At 40.4% G+C, this 26,656-nt stretch overlaps 2 protein-coding genes across 3 annotated transcripts in view; both read right to left on the minus strand.

The window, feature by feature from the left end:
- KLHL3 (kelch like family member 3) overlaps window positions 1-26,656 on the minus strand; it is a 384,889-nt gene that overhangs the window by 168,073 nt on the left and 190,160 nt on the right. The window lies entirely within an intron of this gene.
- HNRNPA0 (heterogeneous nuclear ribonucleoprotein A0) lies at window positions 3,796-6,552 on the minus strand. Its single transcript, XM_066272574.1, has one exon. It carries the CDS (start codon window positions 6,237-6,239, stop codon window positions 5,331-5,333), a length of 909 nt encoding a protein of 302 aa, XP_066128671.1. The 5' UTR covers window positions 6,240-6,552; the 3' UTR covers window positions 3,796-5,330.

Genomic DNA, 26,656 nt, shown 5'->3' on the forward strand with positions numbered 1-26,656 from the left:
ATACGACAATCAATGAACAGCTAAAGTGAAGTACCTATGAGTTGATAGTTCTCGTCTCCCGCTTCTCTCCTCTGTAAAATCAACTTTTTAAAAAACTAACAATACTTATTTAAAAAATAAGTAAATGGAGGAAAACTAACATTCATCAACAAAGGAATGTTTTAAGTTATGGTACAGCTGTACTGTGAAATATAGACATTAAAAAGAATGGTTTATTTATCTTGCTATGTAAGAATGCTAATATATATATAAATTGCAAAACTATAATTTTTTTGTGACAGAGAATAAGAGAGGGACAGACAGGAAGGGAAGCATCAATTCTTTGTTGCGGCTCCTTAGTTGTTCATTGATTGCTTTGTCATATGTGCCTTGACTGGGGAGCTACAGCAGAGCAAGTGACCCATTGCACAAGCCAGCAACCTTGGCCTCAAGTCACGATACAGGGTCATGTCTATGATCCCATGACCCCGCACTCAACCTGGCAACTTTGGAATTTCAAATTTAGTTCTTCTGCATCCCAGTGTGATGCTCTATTCACTGCACCACTGCCTGGTCAGGCTGTAGTCTTTTTTTTTTTTTAATTAACATTAAGTGCATACAAAAAAGGTCTAGATCAGGAGTCGGGAATATGGCTTGCGAGCCAGATGTGGCTCTTTTGATGGCTGTATCTGGCTCACAGACAAATCTTTAATTAAAAAAATGTTAAAAATATAAAACATTCTCATGTATTACAATCCATTCATTTCCTACCGCTCATGTTCATGATTGTGGGTGGCTAGAGCCAATCACAGCTGTCTTCCAGGACAACACTAAACTTTTATTGGATAATGCGTAATGTATACGGGTCGTTGTATGGCTCTTACCGAATTAATTTTTTTTTTTTTTTGTATTTTTCTGAAGCTGGAAACGGGGAGGCAGTCAGACAGACTCCTGCATGGGCCCAACAGGGATCCACCTGGCACGCCCACCAGGGGGCGATGCTCTGCCCATCCAGGGCATGGCTCTGTTGCAACCAGAGCCATTCTAGCGCCTGAGGCAGAGGCCATGAAGCCAACCCTAGCGCCCAGGCTATCTTTGCTCCAATGGAGCCTTGGCTGCAGGAGAGGAAGGAGAGGGGGAGGGGTGGGGAAGCAGATGGACGCCTCTCCTGTGTGCCCTGGCCAGTAATCGAACCCGGGACTTCCGCACGCCAGGCTGACGCTCTACCACTGATCAAACCGGCCAGGGACTCTCACGGAATTTTAAAATATGTGGCGTTCATGGCTCTCTCAGCCAAAAAGATTCCTGACCCCTGGTCTAGATGAATACATACCTATTAAAGATTATCCTTGAGAAAGGTGTTTGATCACATAGGTAGGACTTTTACTCACTTTTTTTAGTTCAGTTTATAAGCACTTGTTTAGTTCTAATAATTACTTTTTAAAATACATTAACCCCAAAAAGATTCAGTAAGATTTCTGAATTTTCTATTTCCCTGTAATACCGGTATCATCTATGACTTTAAGTACAATCCAAATATTTATGCAATACTATAATTTTCTAAGTAACATATAGTGCAAAGTATTTAAGTTCTTTGGCTTTATTTGTTCAAGAAACTTTTAATTGGAAAATCTTTTACAATGTAAATTCACTTTCAATAGAAAGCATTAGACAAAGGCACATTAAATTAACTAGCACGAAGACACTAGGAAAAAGCACTGTCCTCCATTAGTTTGGAGGTGGTCTTTATTGCCCTATTTCAGAAGGAAACAAAATAGGGCCTTCTGAAATAGGTAGAAGGAATTTTCCCCAGTGATCAAAATCTTCACTGACTCAGAAAGTTAGTTAAAATGGAAGAGACTTACCCTCAGTGAAAATGTTGTCCTTTTGAGCAAAATCCCTACGTCTAGATGCCTTTCTGCTCAGGTTAATTCAATATCCAAACACCCATTTTCAATCAGCAAAGACACAGGCATACAATATTTAATGTTAAACACAAATTCTCTAATGAGAAAATTAAGCACACTTAATAGGTAAATAAAGTACAAACCAAGTAAGTCACTTCTGGTCTTGAGGGAAATAATTATAATTGCCAAATTCTCAAGCATCCTCAATCTTTTAACCTTGTTTAAAAACAAAAATTCATTGTGAAGTATATTTAAATAGGAAGCACCCATGTTATCAATTGATTTGATAGTTACCACTATAACCACTTGCAAGCTTAATATCCAAAAATACTATCAATTTTTAAATACCTCTTAAATCACTTTTAACTGAGTACCACTGAATTTATAATAAAAATATGGTAATTGCATGTTCTTCACAATAGACAAAAAAAAAAACAGGTTTTCATTTTGCTAAACTTTCAAGTTAAAGCATAGCACAAAAATTGTTTGCAATACTTACTAGATTCTGTACCGCCTACTTCCATGAGTTTTGTTGGGTGGATTTTTTTTTGGACAGTCACAGGGCCAGACAGACAGGAAGGGAGATGAAAAGCATCAATTCTTCGTTGCATCATCTTATTCACTGATTGCTTTCTCATATGTGCCTTGACCAGAGGACTGCAACAAACAAAGCGAGTGACCCCTTGCTCAAGCCAGCGACCTTGGGCTTCAAGCCAGTGACCATGGGGTTATGTCTATGATCTCACACTCAAGCCAGTGACCCCGCGCTCAAGCCAGATGAGCTCGCACTCAAGCTGGCAACCTCAGGGTTTCGAACCCAAATCCTCTGCTTCCTAATCCAGCACTCTATCCACTGTGCCACTGCCTGGTCAGGGTTCCATGAGTTCTTAAATTTGAACATCATTAAAAAGAAAAATAAATTTGAATAACATTTAGATAGTTCCCATAGATGAAAGAGATCAAAGCCTACCAACTGGTTGCTTACCTCCCCTAAACAAATCCCACAAGCCAAAAATGTTTGCATAAGTTGATAAGAGGAATTCTGGAAAGACTAAATCCCATTATGCTTTTTGCCTTCCTAAATACCAATCCAAATTACAGAAATCTGTAAAGACAGATATACGACAATGACTAGAAACAGAACACCAACTCGATTTTCTAGCAAACAGGAAATACTTTTACGTTATTCATTTAAACTTTTTAAAATCACTGTTGTAATCCAAAATGACAAGGTTATCACTTTTAAAGCTCTCCAAAAGGTGGTCTATTCCAAATGACCCTGAAAAAAAATAGATCGTCCCACTAAAACTAAGTAAAAGGCAAGCAGAGTAACAATTACAACAAAACATTTAACCATATCAGTCTGTCTCCCAGAGGCCCTCAAAATGTTAGACCAAATTACCAAATGAAGTTCACATGTAGTGTTTCACTAAAAGTGAAAAATAAAACAAATATAAGGAAACTGTAAAACCATTTGAGAGCAAGATTTGACTGTTTATTCAATATGCAAAAACATCTATCCCATTTATCACAGGAGACATATATTTATACCAAGAATCAGCTACCCTTTGTCAAAGTGACAACAGAGCAGCCATGATCTAGCCTAGCAATCTTGACCTTTCTTCCTCTTGAAAGTAGAGCCCTGGCAATTAGGAAAAAAAATTTTGGCAAAGAATTAAATCTTATAAAAAAAAAATTAAAATAAAAATTTTTAAATATATATATATATGAGAAATAAAAAAGAGGTCAATGGTAAAATATTCTTTTAAGCCAATAATCTCCCCTTCAGAAAGCTTAATATGACTACCAACTGCAAGATTCAAGCCAAATATCTTAGAACATTAAATATACTAGGTAATAGGTACTCTGAACCCACCCACAGCGTTATACATACTCTCACTCCATCATGTAAAGAACTGAATTCTTTATTTGTGATATCCATAAATGTTGCTATTCTATATTTCATCCACGAAGGAAATTTTCTCCTGTTATCAGTTTTTTGTTTTTTTATAAACAACTTGAAATCCATTGCATGAAAGGGCCACAAATATACATTTTGTTAACCAAGCAGAATACAGATATTTTGCTTTACAACTTGCACCTAAGGTACCAGTACAGTAGCTGGTTCATTAGTTGTCATAGCAATTTGAGGCCATTGCCCAAGCTATGCGTAGCAATTTACATTTCCAAATCTCATGTAAAAAGGAAATCTGTGATATGGACTGTTAACTACATTCCTATAAAGCCCACCTTAGTTACAAGTAAATGTGTAACCAAAGTCTGCACATATTTTTGATAGCAAAACTTCTAAATCTGATGAAATTGTCCTAAACAATTTTTTTAACAAATTGTTTTGCACATATACTGCCATTCTGCCAGTAGATGGCGCTATAAACGTTAGGGGGAAGGACTTCCATGAGGACAGCAGTTATAGGAAAAATGCTGAAACCTGCTCTGAAAATACAAAAATGCATTTAATATTAGGGTAAAATACAACCCTCATTGTAACCATTCGTTACAGACACACCAATAATAGGGATGAAACTAGGCCATCTGAAAATTTTTAAACAGTTTCTATGAATGGAAACACATGCTTAACACAAAATATTTCTTTAGAATTACACAGTACATACTTTAAAATAAATTCTCATAGAAGGAAGTAACCAATGTCAAGATGATAAGCAAATACTTTTTAGTACAAGAGATGGATGCACAGAAACTTTAAAGATATGAAAAGGCCACATCCACCATTTCAAAAGTTTTGCCTGTAAAGGGATAAAATTCAACACGTCACTAGCAGGACAAATGGGGGTGGGGGGGGACAGGACCTTTTAAAAGTTTCTCTAAGTACACATTAAAATTAAGAATTTACACGAAAAAAATTCAATATCCCTTTAAAAGGGTATGGAATGGATCCTAGAAAAAAAAATGTTAGACATGTATGGTCAAACACAATGATTTATTAAAAATAAAACGTAAAAATGATTTTTGTACATATGCTTCCAAATTTCAGGCATGGGATCCAAGTAGATTTCATAGAAAACGCCGTAGCCAGATATCAAGTCCTTACAACAAAGTAAACTAAACCCCCACCCCAACCCCCACCCAGGTTTTGCTACAGAATCAGCAAGTTCAATCCAATCCCCCCCCAAAAAAAACACAAATTAAAACAAGACATTTTGCTAGTATAAAAACGACCAAGGTCCAAGTAATAATAAAAAAATAGAGTCCATCAATAACTGTAACACAAAATGTGTATGTGGGGCAGTCCATCTTCGGAGGGAGACGAGAGGTGGCAGGCAAATAGGGCAACACCCCCAAGGGTAAGCAGCCTTAGAAGCGGCTCCCCCAAGGGCAAAACAGGGAAGGCGGTGGGAGGGGAACTGACTCAAGTTGGGTCCCTGAAAAGGGCTGCCCCTATATCCACTCCCGGGAACTTAAATTTTAGAAGGAACTGCCTCCATAACCACCCCCACCACCATAGCCACCTCTGTAAGGTCCACTGTTACTGCGACCGCCCCAGCTGCTGCCTCCGCCGCCGCCGCCGCCGCTCTTCATGGGCCCATAGGACGACTGGTGCTGACTATAGCTGCCGAAGCCGCCGAAGCCGTTACCGTAGTCGCTCCCACCGTAGGACGAACCGCCGCCGCCGCCTCCGTAGGTATTGTAGCTGCCGCCGCCGCCGCCGTAACCACCGTAGCTGTTGTAACCACCGCCACCTCCCTTAGACAGGCCGTTCTGATCACGACCACCGCCGCGACCCCGGCCGCCTCGGCCGCCTCGCGAGGACCGGGAGCCACCGCCCCCGCCGGAGTGAATATCCTCCTTGGGGACAGCCTTCTTCACCTCCACGCGATGGCCCTGGATCGGGTGGAACTTGACCACCGCGGCCTTGTCTGCTGCGTCGTGATTCTGAAAATACACAAAGCCGAAGCCGCGCTTCTTGCCCGACTGCTTGTCGGCAATAATCTCGGCCTTTTCCACGGTGCCAAACTGCGAGAAGTGCTCGATCAGGTCGCCCTCAGCCACGTCTCCTTTAAGGCCCCCAACAAAGAGCTTCTTAACCTTGGCATGGGCACCGGGCCGCGCCGAATCCTCCCGGGACACCGCCCGCTTCAGCTCCACGGTGTTGCCGTCCACAGCATGGGGTGAAGCGGCCATGGCGGCATCGGCCTCCTCCACATTAGAATAGGTCACGAAGCCGAAACAACGGGAGCGTTTGGTCTGGGGGTTCACCACCACCACGCAGTCCGTCAGAGTCCCAAAGGCCTCAAAGTGGCCGCGCAGGCCCGACTCACTCGTCTGCACATTGAGGCCGCCAATGAACAGCTTACACAACTGCGAATTCTCCATCTCCAAGGCCCGGGCCTTCCCCCCGCCCTGCGAGCTCCGAGGTTTCGCCGTCGCCGTTACCGTTGGTTAAGGCCTCTTCACAACCTGGGCCCAGCCGTTGCTGGAGCCGCTACCGCCGGTCACCGGCAGGGAAGGGAAGAAGGGAAGGGAAGGGAAGGAGGAAAAAAGGAAGGGGGAGGGAAGGGGAGAGGTGCCGGTTAGAGGACGAGCCGAGGAGCCTGGAAGACAACCAAGGCCGCTGTACCGCCACAGCCACCACCACCTCCGCTCCCTTAGCTGGGCACCACACAAAGAGGCCGCTGAACGCGCGCGCACCCTCCCCGAGGCGTACGTCACCGCCGACGTACGGCAGCCCAGGGCTGCTCGCCAATCCCCACCTTGCTCCTTTAGTCCCGCCTACCGAGCCGCAGCGCCGCTCTCGATCACGGACTCCCCGCCCTCCGAGGTATATTCAAGCACTCGTTCCGCTCTGCTTCTGCCGTGCCTCTTCCCACCCTCTTCACCCGCGAGCTCTGCAGTGTACCCTGACAAGGGACTCTCCCTACCCTCCATGCACCTCCGCGTTTTATTTTCCCCAGCACCACGGCTGTTCCTAATGACTTTACCCCTCCCCTTGCGTATCCCTCGCCCAATTCCGCAGTGGTGTTCGCGCCAGCCCCGTGAGAGACATGTAACTTCAGCCAATCACCGCGACCCGCTCACACCCACTTCCGTTTTCCTCAGCCGCTGGACGGGCGCGCTCACCGGAGCGCACTGGCCTCAACGCCCTCTGTGTGCGGGATTGGCCTACGAACTGCTCTAGCCCTGGGCTTGGCCGGGAGGTTGGAAGGACCGGTGAGCGGCGGCGCTCTGAGGGCTGTTTCCAACCGGTGCGGCCAGGGACGCCATGCGCGGTGCTTTTGAAAACTTAACTTGGGCTTGAGGGCCTGGATTTACCCGCCGCATTTCGACCGGACCGCTACGCCTGGCGTTCTCGCCCCTCCTGTCAGCACAAAGATGGAGGGTGGAAAGCGGTTATTAGCCGTTTACAGTGGGCTCGACGCGCGATTCAAGACATTGGCACGTGGCCCTGCGCAAAAGAGAGCCCGAGGCGATGTAAAGGACAGGAATGTGCCAAAATCGCTTCGTACATTGCAACCGAGGCCACCCTTTGGCGGTCCATGAAGCCCTCCGTCTCAGCCTCCCTTCGCGCACTCCCACAAGCAGACATTTTCATTTTACTTCAGTGAACACATTTTATACATTTAGTTTACGTTATTATACTTGCTTTCTTCGCACCTAAATTGTTAGCTTTTTATAGGTTTTTAATATCAGCCTGGGAGCTGACTGAGCACCCAAGGCCTTATCCTCAAGTGACAATGCAAGAAAATTAATATAATGGCTTCCATTTACTGAACCTTTCTGTGCCAAGCAAGATACATGGAGTGGTACCTAGGATGAGACATTCTGTGACCAAGAGACCCCAAAACCATGTGGTAAATACTGAAGAAGAGGAATGACCTGTGAAAGGAGGAAGTTGCACTGAATTTCAGAGTCAAAGGCTAATTAAGATGTCTGTAGGGTGAATATACCTGGTGTCCTTGTAAGAGGAAGATGACTCGGCCTGACCAGACGGTGGAGCAGTGGATACAGCATCGGACTGGGATGCAGAGGACCCAGGTTCGAGACCCCGAGGTCGCCAGCTTGAGTGTGGGCTCATCTGGTTTGATCAAAAGCTCACCAGCTTGGACCCAAGGTCGCTGGCTCAAGCAAAGGGTTACTCGGTCTGCTGAAGGCCCACGGTCAAAGCACATATAAGAACACAATCAATGAACAACTAAGGTGTCGCAACGAAAAACTGATGATTGATGCTTCTCATTTCTCTCTGTTCCTGTCTGTCTGTTCCTCTCTCTGCCTCTCTCTGTCTCTGTTTAAAAAAAAAAAAAGGGAGGATGACTCTAGAACAAAATAATACTTCAACTGAAGTTGAAAAAAATTTTTAATGAATTCCACGTTTAGAAAAAAAGAAGAGGATGAGACACCAGGGCTACATGTGCACAGAGATATGACCATGAGAAGAGACAACAAGTGGTGGCACTTTCAAGCCAAGGACAGGTCTCAGAAGAATCCAGTTCTGCTGGCACATTGATCCTGAACTTCAAACCTCCAGAACTGCGAGAAAATTAATTTCTGTTTAATCCACCAGTCTGTGGTACTTCGTTTATGACAGTCATAGCAAACTAGTACATCAACCTAGAAAAGGAGTATTTTCAGTGTCCATGTTCAGAGGTATGAGACCTCAGTGCATTTGTACCTGCAAAGCTGGCCATACACATCTTGCCTTGATTTCTCTAGGCAAGCTTACACCAGTTTTAGTGATTTTACCTATGAATTCATTAACAGGGTCACAGAATTACATTCCTTAAAATTACATAAATTAACTTGGTTTTGAATTTTATGGCTTTTATTTATACTAACTTTAAAAGTTTATATGTTATTAGAGCATTGTTTTTACTTAGTGCAGTAAGAACTTCAAACTTTTTTGAGTATTTCCTTCAGCAAATCAATGTGAAAATCAAGTTTTTAATCATACCTGTTAAGTCCATTTTCAACTTACTGTTTCAGCCTGTAGTTTAACTGGAAATGTGGATAACAATTTTAAAAGCTTCCCTTCCTAACTTTAAACAGAAAAGGGAAATAATTCACATTATTTGAGATCAAATTTCCATCAACCAAAAAAATGGCAACTCATTATAAGATTTGTGAAGCGTTCTAGTCTCAGACCTGTGAGGGAAGCAACATTCATACCACCATATACATTTTGAGTCCTCAGGAATCTAGTCCTTCCACATTTCTAAGTATACACTGAACAAAGCAAAGAACAGGTTAATCTACTCTGCAAGCTGCAAGAGTAGTATTTAGGTGTAGTTGTTCAATGAATTCAGATTATGTAAAAGCCTTTCTGAATCATTCAGGATCTAAACATTTTTAAGTGATATCTATTATAATTTTGGCACATTAACATTAGAGAAAAATTATACACCTTTTTTTCCCAACTAAAAGCAGTAAAAAATAAAAATAATTAGTCAAGATTTATATGAGTAACAGTGGGATGATGAAATCAGCAGCTATGAAACCAACAATCATATGCTCCTTGAGAAACCTATTCCATATGATAATCACTGGCTGAAAAGTCTCAGTGTATATAGCAGTGATTTGTTTGGGATTGGCTATGTGTACACCCTAAATTTACCTGAAATCTATTTTACTTTGCTGCCCAGGATTCTAAATATGGTCTATTTTCCAGCTTCTGAAATAACATATGAAGCACTTTTATTCATCAGTATCAATTAAAGGGGTTTCTTTCTATAATTAAAACTATATAATTATGTTCAAATTCTAATAAATTGATAATTCTCATCATTGGTTTGGGAGGATTTATTTTTCTCCAAGCTCTGATATGATTGTCTACTGTATCCAACCAAAAGATACACATTTTATAAGTTCCATCACAAGGTTTTGTGCATGGTTTTGATAAATCAGCATTAAAATCTTACTGGCACATTCAAAAGTTCCACCAAAAATAAGTTCCATTATATCTAAGCATTTACTGTAGATAAGGCTCTTTATCACCTTGTATTTCAACATTTAAAAAAATCTTCTTATTCTACATTCTAGAATCATAAGAAGAATAGAGCACAGAAGGACCCATTATTGGTCATCCAATCCAAAACTTCATGTAACATATGTGGCCTAGGGAGTTGAAATGATATGCCTAGGGTCACACAGACAGTGATAGAGTCACAGTTTCTAATCTATGGTCAACTGGCTATTTCACACATGATTTAGCTCATAACACTCTTGCTTATATAGTTTCTGTATGAACTTTCTTTTTAGGAAATAAAAACATTGTTAAAGCAGGACTTGGGTCATCATTCTATTCTTCTAGTCATCATTTATCCAAAGGAAGTCTTGGGGCTAAGTTTCTCCTGGTTCAAACTACATGGCACAAACAAGAATCAACCAAAGAATGCATAAATAAGTAGAACAACAAATTGATGTTTCTATCCTTCCTAAAACTCAATTAAAATTAAATTTGTGATATACTTAGCCATACAAATATATATATATGCATATATATATATATATATATATATATAAGATTTTGGTATTTGAATGGTATTTTGCATCTAGAAGATCAAACTGCAAGAAAACTGGAATTAAACTGGTATTCATCCTAGACCTGCTCCCACTCCCAAGTCAGGTCAGGGAGCACTGGATGGAAAAGGGGAGAGAACAGAAAGATACCTGCGTCGACCAAATGTCAGACTGGCTTGTATCCCTCCTTTCCACCACTTTAGCTTCTGGGTAAGGGAGAATAATAAAAACCCAAGCTGGTTGAGGCATCCTGAATTCATCTGTCATTAATATCTGGAGGCACAATTTGACTTTGGGTGATGGGTATACAACATAATCATTGTCAAAATAACCTGGAGATGTTTTCTCTGAATCTATGTGCCTTAATTAATCAATGCCACCCATTGAAATTTAAAAAAAGGGAAAAAATATCTGGAGGCATATATCAAACTGAAATATCTCAATTCTCTCACAGAAAAGGTACAATAAAAGACTTATGCTGCCTGGCCTATGGTGGCGCAGTGAGTCAAGTGTTGACTTGGAATGCTGAGGTTGCCGATTCAAAACCCTTGGCTTGCCCAGTGAAGGCATATACAGCAAGCAATAAACAACTGAAAAGAAGCAACTATGAGTTGATACTTATGGCTCGAACCCCTCACCCATATCTCCTTTCTCTGTAAAATCAATAAATAAAAATCTTTTTTAAAAAAAGACTTATGATTAATTTTTCTGGAAAAAAACAAATTTTTTTGTCTATAATTTCTTCCAGATCTTGAGAGCTTTAAATGTATATGGTGAGTATGAAAGTTACTTTTTAAGTATGAAGGAAATGTCATATTTTTCAATTATAAAATTAAGTCTCATCTTAAGCCACCTCTCCTCAGGGTGATGAAAATTTAACCTCAAATTCTATCCCTCAGGCAGATGTCAGGTTTTACATTATCCAGAATACTTAAGAACAGCCCTCTGATCTTTGGTCCAATTTGTCACTGCTGATAGGCTCTTTGTCAAAGACCACCTAGTCTCTTGCAGGAAAGTGGCTCTGATGCTTCCTGAAACTTGCCTCCCAGCTTGAGCTGGGGCTCTTTACCATGGCTATAAACCCCAACACCAAAGTTTCAGGTTCTCACTGTATACAAAGCCATTCCACAGGGGACAAACCGTAGCCTCAGGTGGTTGCAAAAGAGGTTCACAGAGGGACTAGATTCTAGTTCCTGCTAACTTCATGGAGCCCTCCCTCTCCAAATAAATCACTCTTTGAGGTCTCCATAGTTGACACTCCCTCCTGGGCTCTTGCCTCTTTCCTCTCTCCTCCAGGACCACCTTGCATAAACCCTTCAATGAGTTCAGGCTTTAAAACACAAAAGGCAGTTGTACTTCTGATTTGGCCTGGCTGAACAAAAGCTCAGAGAAAGAAAGCAGAAAAACATTCTTGGAATAGGGGAGGAAAACTGGGAGCAAAAGGCAAATTAATATTTCAATAAGTTATTCTATTGCATGTATCTTTTGTAAGGTGGTCCTTTTTGCTAAATTATTTGAAAACAAATATGACAAGAGTCTACCTTCTCCATTCCTCTTCATATTTCTGAGAAATACCTCCTACAAGCACAAATTTAGGGCAATTTCTGATTAAACTCAGGTCAAGAAGCATCCTCAGGCAGTTTCTAAACAAAGGGTTGTCCATACCAGTTTGGGGGCATCCTTGCTAATGTGCTGTTGGGTTATCAGTATCAGGGCCACTGAAGTGAATTATCTTATGTTCCTATGTTAGTGAACCATCCAGCTGAGGTTGTTAGATGTCCTTTCCCTTGACAGCTGTCACACACACACACACACCAATTCCACACTTTCTAGACATGCAGAATTGCTAGTAATTCTCCTAAAAGTCATGGTTTCTGAACTCCAGGCCTTCACATATGTGACTCCTTCTGCCTAAAATGTTTCATAGCCTTTTTTATATCATGGTGGAAACAAAAAATATTCAACACAAAGGATAAACTGGAAAGAATTTAAGGTACTATATGAGACATGCTGAAAAAAATTCAGTAGTGAAGATATTTTATAAGATACTAAAACATTTTAATAAGAAATTTCAGCTTGCTCATTTAAACATAACTTTTTTCTTTTTCTTTTGAAATAATTCCAAACTTATTGAAGAGTTGCAACAATAATCTCTTTTCCTGAAAGAGTTGAAGATAAATTGCCAACATATGTCCCAGTGCCCACGCTAAAACTTTATAACTGCTATAAGCAAGGACATAACCATAATACAACCATCACAATAAGGAAATTAATACTGATCCTTTGCTGTCAACTAATCCACCTATTCAAGTTTCAACAACTGTCCTAATAATGCAAAAGGATGTATAGTCCAGGATCACTTGTTACATTTAGTTGTCATATCTCATTATCTCCTTCAATCTATAATAGTACACCAATATTTCCTTAATTTTGATACACTTGACTCTTTGGAAGATTATAAAACTGGATATTTTGTATAATATCCCTCAATTTGCATGTCTGATATTTCCTCATTAGTTTACGATTATGTGCTTTTGGCAGGAATGTCTCTGAAGTGACAGTGAATCCTATCAGATGATATAGATGTGTATTTGTCTCATTACTGGTGTTATTCATTTTAGTCCCTCAAATGAGGTGCTGTCTGCCAGATTTCTTCACTGTAAAGTTGTTCTTTCCCCTTTTGTAACTACTATTTTGGGGGGACATATTTTGAGACAACATAATATCTCTTTCCTCATCAATATTTCAGCCACTGGTTTTTAGTATTCACTGATGCTTCTTGGCTGAGTTAATTATTACTATGATGTTTTTTAAATGGTAATTTTCTAACTCAGGTCATTCCTTCTACCTTTATTAATTCTCTTTCCCCCAATTATTTGTTTGTATCAGTATGGACTCATGGATCCCTATTTTATTTAGAGGGTTGTAATTTGCAATTACTATTATTTTGATGCTCTAATTATCCCAGATTTGGTCACTGGGAACCCATTCAAGCTAACTTCTCTGTTCTTTTGATATGTCCCATAATTCATTAAGCACTTTTTACTTGCTGGCCTAACAAGATATTTCAGGTTCATCTTGGACATTCTCTGTCCTGGAATCATCTATTTCCCCAAGGAGTCTTGGTTCCTTTTAGTGAAAAATGGTACTTATAAACCAAGATGCCCTGGCTAGTTGGGTCAGTGGTAGAGCATCAGCACAGCATGTGGATGTCCCAGGTTTGATTCCCAGTCAGGGCACACAGAAGAAGCACCCATCTGCTTCTCCACCCCTCCCCCCTCTCACTTCTTTCTCTTCCTCTCTCTCTATCCTCCTCTCTCTCCTGCAGCCACAGCTCAAATAGAGCTAGTTGGCCCAGGTGCTAAGGATGGCTCCATGGCTTCTACCTCAGATGCTAAGAAGAGCTCAGTTGCTGAGCAATGGCGCAATGCTTCAGATGAGTGAAGCATTGCCCCCTAGTGAGCTTGCCACATGGATCGCAGTCATGGTGCATGGTGCATGCAGAAGTCTGTCTCTGCCTCCCCTCCTCTCACTGAATGAATAAATGAATAAATAAATAAATAAAATGAAAAAATAAAAAGAACCAAGATATGAGCACTAGATGTTTGTCACTGCTACCAGAGATAGAGAATATATATATGAACACATATACATTATATTATGTATTCACATACATTGCATATATATAATCAATGCATTTATATTTACATTTATTTCTACATCTATCCATCTACCTATCAATCAATCAATCAAAAACCATGGGTTCACACCACTACCTCCAATTCCAATCCAATACCACAGAGTTCATTCTAATATTTTCCTTTTCCATATTTGTAACTCTTTTCTCTGACAGGGAAAAACCTAGTCCCATTATTTTCAATATATTTACTTATTAGCTTAATCCTACCTATGTATAATCAATTTTCCGCCCTACCCACCACCTTCTCACAAAGATGTCCTCCTTATCCTGCTCAGACTCAATTATACTGCTGGGCTGTCACTGCTGCCAGAGGTCCCTTTCATGTAGCTGCCCTCCTCATCCTGCTGGGCTTCAATACCCCATGCCAAGCCAATACCACCCTTATGTAGAGATTCCCTTCCCACCTCAATCAAGTTCTGACATATGGGGCCAAGCCAGCAAGAACCCTCCTCACTCCTCTTAGGCTCCAACATTTATCATTGAGCTAGCACTCCACCCTCAACTTAAACACCCTCTTCACTTCACTCATTTTCCAACAACCCTGTGCCATGCTGCTACTGTCACCACCATGTTGTGCAGAAAACCTCCTCACTTCTCTCAAGCTCCCAACAACCATACAGGCTGTTACCACCCTCCCCTGGTACAGACCTTCTCACTCCACTCAGGCTCTGATACCCCATATCAGGTAGTCTTGTCACTTCCGTTCTCCACCCTCCAATGCAGATGCTTACCCTGCTCAGCCCTACCTAATGGTTTTTTTGTTTTTTTTTTACAGAGGCAGAGATAGACAGGGACAGACAGACAGGAACGGAGAGAGATGAGAAGCATCAATCATCAGTTTCTCGTTGTGCACGTTGCGACTTCTTAGTTGTTCATTGACTGCTTTCTCACATGTGCCTTGACCGTGGGCCTTCAGCAGACCGAGTAACCCCCTGCTGGAGCCAGCAACCTTGGGTCCAAGCTGGTGAGCTCTTTGCTCAAGCCAGATGAGCCCGCGCTCAAGCTGGCGACCTCGGGGTCTCGAACCTGGGTCCTTCCGCATCCCAGTCCGATGCTCTATCCACTGCGCCACCACCTGGTCAGGCCCTAATGGTTTTTTTTAAAATGTTTATTTTATTGACTTTAGAGAGAGGAAGAGAGACAGGAATATAGATCTGTTCCTGTATGTGCCCTGACTAGGGATCAAACTGGCAACCTCTGCACTTCAGAAAATGCACTAGTCAACTAAGCTATCCCGCCAGGGCCCTAATGGTTTTTTGATTGCATTATTTTGGGAAAGAGGGAAGGAGGGAGGATAGGAATCTGCTGTATAATTAAAATGGCCACATACAATTCCTGATCAAAATTTTTACTGATGATCTCTTCAATTTTTAACATCCACCAGCCTCAAGAAATGTTATTCATGGTTAGTAGATAAAAATTTTAAGTATTTTTATAATCATTTTTAAAATAAACCACAATTGAATTTATACTTTAAAAATATCCCTCTGACCTCAGAGTGGATAGAATGTGGACCTGGAATGCTGAGGACGCAGGTTCAAACACCCCGAGGTCACCAGCTAGAGCGCGGGCTCATCCAGCTTGAGTGCTGGCTCATGGGCTTGAGCACGGGGTCGCCAGCTTGAAGTCCAAGGTCACTGGCTTGAGCAAGGGGTCACTGGCTTGGCTGGAGCCCCCCAGTCAAGGCACATATGAGAAAGCAATCAGTGAAGAACTAAAGTGCCTCAACTACGAGTTGACACTTCTCATCTCTCTCCCTTCCTGATTTGTCTGTCCCTTTCTCTTTCTCTCTCACTCTCTGTAAGATATATATATATTATATCATATACTCTTTTATTGGTAATTGAAAGTGTTCTAGGCAGAGAGAACAGCTAGTGTAAAGCTTCCAAGGGGAAAGAAGTTCAGTGGGTGGATATCATTGCAAGGAGAGAGGTGGAGGAGAGTTCTTGAACTAATGCAGAAAGATTTCAAATTCAATCAAATTTTTAATTATCAAGAATTTTAAAATATTGAAGAGGCTCTTATTTACACTCTGTACTATAATAGTTACCTTCAGTTACTCTTAAATCCCACCAAAAGTGTATCTAAGCTGCAGAGACAGAAGCACCTGATAGGCCCTGGCCGGTTGGCTCAGCGGTAGAGAGTCGGCCTAGCGTGCAGAGGACCCGGGTTCGATTCCCAGCCAGGGCACACAGAAGAAGCGCCCATTTGCTTCTCCACCCCTCCACCGCACCTTCCTCTCTGTCTCTCTCTTCCCCTCCCGCAGCCAAGGCTCCATTGGAGCAAAGATGGCCCGGGCGCTGGGGATGGCTCTGTGGCCTCTGCCTCAGGCGCTAGAGTGGCTCTGGCCGCAACATGGCGACCCCCAGGATGGGCAGAGCATCGCCCCCTGGTGGGCAGAGCGTCGCCCCTGGTGGGCGTGCCGGGTAGATCCCGGTCGGGCGCATGCAGGAGTCTGTCTGACTGTCTCCCTGTTTCCAGCTTCAGAAAAATGCCAAAAAAAAAAAAAAGAAGCACTTGATACACAATAATTCAGGTCTATCACATAAGATGTGTCCACCAGGAACCCCTGCCAGCCTCTCTGCTTCATCTTCCAGACCAGGTATACACTATATTAACGATACTCCTGGATCATTATGTGTTCCGTTGATTCCACTCTCGTTCAATAAGCATCAGCTGGCACCTGAAACAGATGCCCAGCTGGTAGATGCCTTAATTGGGCTGCACTCAGCACCTTGCATCAGAGCAGCAAATGCCAGCTATCCTTTAAAATAGTTGCTATTTACAGGGATGATGAGACTTGAAGTCTCACATTGCTCTGTAACAAATGCCCTCTGAGGAGTTCAGCAAAGAGATGGATAGATGCTCCTGGTGCTGTTCCTTTGTATATATCAAGGGCTGAGGAGATTAACATCTCCTGCATAACTATAATCCATTTGAAACACACTAATTGGATAATTCTGGCTCTTTTTTCTCCCCCTCTTTGTCTAGATAAGTCTTAACCTGATTCAGAATTCAGTTTGGAATTGAGTACAAAATCATTCATTCTTCAACAAATATACTGCTCACAAAAATTAGGAAATATTTTCAAAATGAATATGAAGCTATAAAATATCCCCTAATTTTTGTGAGTTTATTTAGAAAGAGAAATTTCAAAAATCCCATTTACAATTGCACCAAAAAGAATAAATACCTATGAATAAATTTTGTAAAGGAGATTAAAGACCTGTATACTGAAAACCATAAGCTGAAAGAAACTGATGAAAGAAACTGAAGAAGACACAAATAAATGGAAAGATATTCTATGTTCATGATTGGAAGAATAGTTAAAATGCCCATTCTATCCAAGCAATCTACAGATTAAATGCAATCTCTATCAAAATTCCAATGGTACTTTTTACAAAAGTAAAATAAACAATCCTAAAATGTGTATAAAACCAAAAAAGACCCCGAATAACCAAAGCAATCTTAAGAAAGAACAAAGCTTGAAGCATCATAATTCCTGATTTCAAACTATATCACAAATTTATAGTGATCAAAACAGTATGGTACTGGCCTAAAATAAAAGACACATAGATCAATGGAATAGAATAGAGAGCCCAGAAATAAATTTATGTACATATGGTCGATTAAGTTACAACAAAGGAGCCAAAAATATATAATAGGGAAAAGACAATATCTTCAATAAGTGAGATTGAGGAAAATGGATAGCTACAAACAAACAAACAAACAAATGAAACTGGACCTAAATGCCTCCTGAAACTTGAAGTATTATATGACTATATGGTACAATAAACATGTATTTGAAAATTAAAAAAAAAAAGACAAAAGAAAGAAACTGGACTACTACCTTACATCATACACAAAAATTAATTCAAAATGAATTAGTAATGTGATTGTAAAACCTGAAACCATAGAGCTCCTAGGAGAAAGTATAGCGGGCAAGCTCCTTGACACCCATCTTGACAATGATTTTTTTAAATTTGACATCAAAATAAACAAGTACAATTGCACTCTGCACAGCAAAGGAAACAATCAACAAAATGAAAAGGAATGGGAGAAAACACTGGAAAATCGTATATCTTATGAGGGATTAATATTGAAAATACATAAAATATTTTACAACTCAATAGAAAAAAAATTAATTAAAAAAATGTGTATGAGTTTTTTGAGCCAAACTGATGATATATGCCAGGAAGCAAGATATCAAATGCTCCCATGATCCAATTTTAAAATGAGCAGAGGATCTGCATAGACATATAGATGGCTAACAGGTACATGAAAAGGTGCCCAACCACTAATCACCAGGGAAATGCAAATCAAAACCATCCCTGTTACAATGTCTATTATCAAAAAGACAAGAAATAACAAGTATTGGTGAGAATGTAGAGAAAAAAGAACCCCTGTGCACTGTTGGTGAGAATGTAAAATGGTGCAACCATTATGGAAAAAAAATTAACTGTCAATTGATGAACGAATAATGGATAAAAGAAATGTTATATATATAAATGGTGGAATATTTTTGTTATTAAAAAGAAGGAAGTTGTGCCATTTGAGACAACACAAATAAAACTTGAGGGCATTATGTTAAGTGAAATAAGTCAGCCAGAAAAAAATACCTTATAATCTCACTTATATGTACAATCTAAGAAAAAAACTGAACACTTTAGATATAGAGAACAAATCAGCAGTTGCCAGATACAAGTCAGCAAAATAGATGAAGGTGGTCAAAAGGTACAAACTGCCAGTTATAGAATAAATAAGTCCTGGGAATGTCATGTACAGCATGGCTACTATAGTTAAAGATACTGTATTGTATACTTTAAAGTTGCTAAGAGATCAGATCTTAAAACTTCTCATCACACACAAAAAAAAATTGTAATTATGTGTGGTGATACCCAGATGTTAACTAAACTTACTGTGGTAATTATTTTGCAACATACACATATATCAAATCATTATGTTATATACCTATAATTAATCAAATGTTATATGTCAATTATATCTCAACTTAAAAAAACAATTTCTTAAAATATCAAGTATTTGAAGAGTGTATAACAGGTATCATGTTAAGTTCTAGAAATACAGTCATGAGCAAAATAGATAAAGTCTTGATCATGAGGATTGTAGTGGAGTGAGTGTTGGGAGAGCAAAAAATAAACAAACACACACCAAAAAAAATTAGCGATGATAAGTGTTAAAAGATGAATGATGAGAAGAAGCCAGCCATGTGAAAATCCAGGGGAAGAACACTCCATTCAAAGGAAAAGGCTAGTGTAAAGGTTTCAAGAAAGAAAGAAGGCCAGTGAGCTGGACATTCCTGACAGAGGAAAAGAGTGGTAAGAAATGAGGGCAGAGATCTGACAAGAGCTGGTTGTGCAAGGTCTTCTAGACCAGGCAAACAAATTCCAATTTCAAGAGCGATATAGCCATTGGATGACTTTATTTATCTATTTATTTTTATTTTTATTTATTTATTTTTTCTAAGTGCAAGAAAGGAAGATAGGCAGATTCCCACATGCACCCCGACCGGATCCATGCAGCAAGCCCCATCTGGGGCCGATGCTCGAATCAACCAAGCTATCCTCAGCACATGGAGCTGACGCTCAAACCAATTGAGCCACTGGCTGTGAGAGAAGAGAGAGAGAAGGGGGAGAGGAAGGGGGAAAGAAAGGGGGAAAAGAAGGAGGAGGAAGAGGGGGGAGAGAAGCAGATAGTTGCTTCTCATGTGTGCCCTGAAAGCGGATCGAATCCTGGACATCTGCACACTGCGCTGAAGCTCTACCCACTTAGCAACCGGCCAGGGCCCCACTGGAGGATTTTAAAAAAGGAAGTAACATAATATGATGCCTTAAAATGTAAAATATGACTACTGCTATATGAATTATGGACTATAGAACAGAATCAGGTAAACCAGTAGGGGGTCTACCTTAGCAGAACCAGGAGGAGATAATGTCTAAGACTTGGCTGATAGTAGGAAACAGGAAAGAACTGGATGAATTCAAATACACCAAGGTGAAAGAGTCAAAAGTAACTTGCTAATAGACAACACAGTATGTAAGAAAACAAAAATCATCAGAATGGCTCAGGCTTCTGGCTTAAACAACTTGTTGGACAGCAATTCTATTAACTAATTTAGAAGATTAGGAGGTGAGGAAAGTCTGTGGGTGAAAATCATGAGTTCTGTTTTGTACATGTTAAGTCTGAAATCCCTATTAGGTACCTAAAAAAGTTGTTAAGTAAGCAATTGGATATATGGGTCTGGAGATCAGGGAAGTATCAGGGCTAACGATAAAATTTGTAAATAATATGCACACATCTGAAGACATGAGACAAGATCACATAGCATGAGTGTGTAAACAAAGAATTATCTCAAGACAGAACCCTAGGGTACTCCAACATTTAGAAGTTTAGTGGGAGAAAAGGAAAATAAAGAGGAAGAAGATGAAGTATACACACAAATGAGGCTGAGAAAGAGCTGTGAGTGAGATAGGGGAAAAATAGGAGAGAATGATGTCTTGGAAGATAAAACAAAAAAGTATTTCAAGAATGAGGGCTATTTTAACAGAATACCACAGACTAGATGACTTGAGCACTAAGTATCACTAACTGTTCTGAATGATAGAAGTCAAAGATCAGAGGACCAGTATGGTTGGTACTTGGTGAGTTTGAGGGCCTTCTTCCTGGTGTACCACCTTATCCCTATATCCTCACATAGCTGAAACAGAAAACTCTGATCTCTTCATCCTCTTATCTGGAAACTAATCCCATCATGGGGGCTCTGCTCTCATGATCTATATAACTCTAATTACCTCCCAAAGGTCCTACTTCTAAATACCATTACATCAGGAATCAGAGTTTCCACATATGAATACGGGAGAGGACGAGGACAAAAAAATTCAGTTTATAGCAAATTGATATAAGCATAATAGATAAGCAATAACAAGTGTTAGTGATGATGTGGATAAATTGTAACCTTCATACATTGCCAGTGGGAATATAAAATGGTGCAGCCACTTTGGAAAACAGTCTAGGGAGTTTCTTAAAAAGTTAATCATAGGCCTTGGCTGGTTGGCTCAGCGGTAGAGCGTCGGCCTGGCGTGCAGGGGACCCGGGTTCGATTCCCGGCAAGGGCACATAGGAGAAGCGCCCATTTGCTTCTCCACTTCCACCCCCTCCTTCCTCTCTGACTCTCTCTTCCCCTCCCGCAGCCAAGGCTCCATTGGAGCAAAGATGGCCAGGGCGCTGGGGATGGCTCCTTGGCCTCTGCCCCAGGCGCTAGAGTGGCTCTGGTCGCAGCAGAGCGACGCCCCGGAGGGGCAGAGCGTCGCCCCCTGGTGGGCAGAGCCTCGCCCCCTGGTGGGCAGAGCGTCGCCTCTGGTGGGCGTGCCGGGTGGATCCCGGTCGGGTGCATGCGGGAGTCTGTCTGACTGTCTCTCCCGGTTTCCAGCTTCAGAAAAATAAAAAAATATATAAAAAAAAAGTTAATCATAGAGTTACCACATGACCCAGAAATCCCATCCCTAGCTATAAATCCAAGAGAAATGAAAATATAAGTCAACACAAAAACTTGAACACAAATGTTCAGAGTAACATTATCATAAGAACCCAAAAATAGAAACAACCTAAATGTCTATCATCCAATGAATAGATAAATACAATGCCAACTATCCATACAATGGGATATTATTTGGCAATAAAAAGTAAAAAAGTACTGATGATACATGGTACAACATGAATGAAACGTGAAAACATTTTGCAAAGTAAAAGAAGTCAGAGACAAAAGATCACATATTATATGATTCCATTTATATGAAATGTACAGAGTAGACTGATGGTTGCCTATACCTAAGACAGAGAAGGAGGGAGAAATGACTGACTGCTGATGAGTACACAGTTTCTTTCAGGAGGGGACAAAAATGTTCTAACATTAGATTGTGGTGATGTTACACAACCCTGTGAATATACTAAAAACAGTAAGTTGTACAATTAAAATAGGTGAATAGCCTGGTATGTAAATTATACATCAATTAAAGCTATTTTAAAAAATAAGGAACAGAAATAGTTATCAAAAAACTACCAGTAGCCTGACCAGTGGTAGCAGAGTAGATAGAGCATTGACCTGGGACACTGAGGTCCCAGGTTTGAAACCCTAGGCTCGCAGGCTTGAGCATGGGCGAATCCCAGCAAAAAAGAATCCTAGACCAAATGGTTTCACAAGTGAATTCTACCAAACATTCAAAGAACTAACACCTATCCTTTCCAAACTTTTCCAAATAATTCAAGAGAAGGAAAAACTCCCTAGCTCACTTTATGAGGCCAGCATTATCCTACTTCCAAAACCAGATAAAGACAGGACAAAGAAAGAAAATTATAGGCCAATATCCCTGGTAAAGATAGATGTTAAAACCCTCAACAAAATATTAGCAAATCAGATACAGCAATATATTTAAAAGGTCATACACTATGATCAAATGGAATTTATGTAAGGTTGGTACATATGCAAACCAATTAATGTGATAAACCACATAAACAAAAGATAAAAACCACATGATCAAATCAATAGAAGCAGAAAAAATTTTTTAATAAAATCCAGAACCACTTATGATAAAAACTCTCAGCAGAGTGGGAATAGAGGAAACATACTTCAATGTAATAAAGGCTGTATATGACAAACCCACAGCCAGCGTCATACTCAATGGGCAAAAACTATAAGCATTTCCCTTAAGATCAGACAGGAGACAGAGAGATCTGCTCTCATCACTCCTATTCACCATAGTACTGGAAGTCTTAGCCACAGCAATCAGACAAGAAGAAGAAATAAAAGGAATCCAAATTGGAAAAGAAGAAGTAAAGCTGTAATTATTTGCAGATAACATAATATTGTTTATAGAGAATCCTATAGCTTCCCCCAAAAAACTACTAGAACTAATATATTAAATCAGTAAAGTAGCAGGAGACAAAATAAATATCCAGAAATGGGTTGCATTTTTATATACCAATAATGAAGTATCAGAAAGGGAAACTAAAAAATAATCCCATTCAAAATTGCTTCAAAAAGAGTAAAATACATAGGAATAAATTTAACCAAGGGTGTAAAAAACCTGTACTGGAAAAATTATATTTCTTCACTAATGAAGAAATTGAAGAAGATACAAATAAGTGGAAGCATATACCATATTCTTGGATAGGAAGAATTAATATCAATAAAATGTCCATGCTACTCAAAGCAATCTATAGTTTCAATGCAATTCCTATCAAGATACCAATCCACAGAACTAGAATGTGTAAAATTTCAAAAATTTATATGGAACCTCAAAATACCCCAAAGAGCAGCAATCTTGAGAAAGAACAAAGTTGAAGGAATCACACTACCTGATATTAAACTATATTACAAGGCTACAGTAATCAAAACAGCATGGTACTGGCATAAAAACAGACACATAGATCAATGGAACAGGATCAAGAAACCAGAAACAACCCCACACCTTTATGATCAATTAATATTTAACAAAGGAGGCAAGAACATAAAATGGGGTAAAGGCCATTTATTCAATAAACAGTGTTAAAAAAATTGGATAGGTGCAAAAAAAAAAAATGAAACTGGATGACCTTCCACCACACACAAGAATAAACTCAAAATGAATTAAAGACTTAAATGTTAGACTTGAAACCCAAAAAATTCTAGAAGAAAACATAGGCAGTTAAATCTCAGACATATCTCATAGCAGTATTTTTTCTGATATATCACCTCAGGCAAGGGGGAAAAAAAAAGAAAGAAACAAATGTAACTTCATCAAACTAAAAAGATTTTCCATAGGAAAGGAAAACATCAACAAAATGAAAAGACAACCTGCCTGACCTGTGGTGGCACAGTGAATGAGCCATGAACCTGGAACACTGAGGTCATTGGTTTGAGGCCCTGGCCTTGCCTGGTCAAGGCACACATGGGAGTTGATGCTTCCTGCTCTTCCTCCCCTTCTCTCTCTCTCTCTTTCTGTCTCTCTCTCTCTTCCTCTTCTCTCTAAAATCAATAAATTTTTAAAAACCTTAAAAAAAAAAAAAGGACAACCTCCTAAGTGGAAGAACGTATTTGCCAATACATCTGATAAGAGTTTAATATCCAAAATTTACCAAGAACTTATAAAACTCAACACCAAAAAAAAAAAAATCCAATTAAGAAATGAGCAAAGGATCTGAATAGACACTTCTTCAAAGAAGACATATAGATGGCCAATAGACATATGAAAAGATGTTCAATGACACTAATCAGAGAAAAGCAAATCAAAACCACAATGAGATAACACCTCACAGCTGTCAGAATGGCTATCATAAATAAATCAACAAACAAGTGTTGGCGAGGATGTGGAGAAAAGGGAACCCTTGTGCACTGTTGGTGGGAATGCAGATTGATACAGCCACTGTAGAAAGTAGTATGGAGTTACCTCAAAAAATTAAAAGTAGAACTGCCTTATGACCCAACAATTCCATTTCTGGGAATATATCCAAAGAAACCTGAAATGCTAATCTGAATGAACAGCATTACAGCATTATGAACATCTGAATGTTCATTACATCATTATTTAAAATAGCCAAGATTTGGAAGCAGCCCAAGTATCCATCAGTAGATAAGAGGATAAAAAAGCTGTGATACATTTACATAATGGAATACTACTCAGCCATAAAAAAGAAGAAAATTTTACCTTTTGCAACTGCATGGAGGGACCTGGAGATTATGTTAAGTGAAAGAAGCCAGTCAGAGAAAGACAAGTACCATATGATTTCACTTATATGTGGAATCTAATGAACAAACTAAATAGAATCAGACTCATAGGTACAGAGAACAAACTGCAGCTGTTAGAGGGGATGGGGGTCAGAGGTCTGGGTGAAAAAAGTGAAGGGATTAAGAAAAGAAAAAATGTATAGACACAGACAACAGTTTGAGGATTGCAGGGCGAAACGTGGGTGGGGGAGGTGAACATAGAGGGGAAACATGGTGATGGAAGGAGACTTGATTTGCGGAGGTGAGCACACAGCAATATACAGACAATGGATTATAGAATTGTGAACCTGAAACCTGTGTGACTTTATTCACCAGTGTCACCCCAATAGATTCAATAAAAATTTTTTTAAATAAGGGAAAGGTCAACAAAAGCAAATACTGCTGAGAGATTAGCTAACATTAAAATAGAGACCACTGAATTGGGTAAAATAAAGTTCATTTGTGACCTTGACAAACAAATTTTTTGTGATGTGATGGAGACAGAAGGCAAACAGAATGGACTGAGAGGGAATGAGAAGTGAGGAAGTAGAGTCAAAGTTATAACTTTGTTATAAAAGGTTGCAGAGAAATGGGGTAATGGCTACTGAGAAACATAGAATAAAGAGACCTTTTTAAAAAATAAAATTGTACATAATAGAATATGGTTTTTTTTGGGGGGGGTTGTTTTTTGTATTTTTTCTGAAGTTGGAAATGGGGAGGCAGTCAGACAGACTCCCGCATGTGCCCGACTGGGATCCACCCAGCATGCCCCAGGGGGCGATGCTCTGCCCATCTGGGGCACCGCTCTGTTGCAACCAGAGCCATTCTAGCGCCTGAGGCGGAGGCCATGGAGCCATCCTCAGCGCCTGGGCCAACTTTGCTCCAATGGAGCCTTGGCTGTGGGAGGGGAAGAGAGAGACAGAGAGGAAGGAGAGGGGGAGGGGTGGAGAAGCAGATGGGCACTTCTCCTGTGTGCCCTGGCCGGGAATTGAACCTGGGACTCCTGCACGCCAGGCCGATGCTCTACCACTGAGTCAACCAGCCAGGACCTAGAATATGTTTTTTTGTTTTGTTTTGTTTTTATTTTAGGTTTTAATTATTCATTTTAGAGAGAAGGGACAGAGAGAGAGAAGGGGGGAGGAGCAGAAAGCATCAACTCCCATATGTGCCTTGACCAGGGAAGCCCAGGGTTTCAAACCGGCAACCTCAGCATTGCAAGCTGATGCTCTACCCACTGCGCCACTGCAGGTCAGGCTGTTTTGTTTTGTTTTTTAGCAAGAGATAGAGAGAGAGAGGAACAGACAGGAAGGGAGAGAAATGAGTAGCATCAATTCTTCATTGTGGCACCTTAGTTGTTCATTAATTGCTTTCCCATATGGGTCTTGACCAGGGGGCTCCAGCCTAGGCAGTGACCCCTTGCTCAAGATAGCAACCTTGGGCTTCAAGCTAGCAACCATTCGGCTCAAGCCAGTGACCATGGGGTCATGTCTATGATCCCACACTCCAGCCAGCAACCCCACGCTCAAGCTGGGGAGCCACCGCTCAAGCCGGATGAGCCTGTGCTCAAGTCAGCAACCTTGGGGTTTCAAACCTGGGTCCTCAGCATCCCAGGCCGACACTCTATCCACTGTGCCACCACCTGTCAGGCAGGATCTGTTTCTTGATCATGATAAATCAATACAGAGGGAGAAATTGATAAGAGACAATGTTTGTTATTGAATCGAAGTCCTTGAAAAAATGATTAAAAAGCACAAATGAAAAGGCTGACATGCATTCATCTCAACAAGGAGAAGGCAGAAAGTAAAGGCATAAATGTTG

The sequence above is a fragment of the Saccopteryx bilineata genome, chromosome 4 (genome assembly GCF_036850765.1).
Source record: "Saccopteryx bilineata isolate mSacBil1 chromosome 4, mSacBil1_pri_phased_curated, whole genome shotgun sequence".
NCBI classification, from domain to species: domain Eukaryota; kingdom Metazoa; phylum Chordata; class Mammalia; order Chiroptera; family Emballonuridae; genus Saccopteryx; species Saccopteryx bilineata.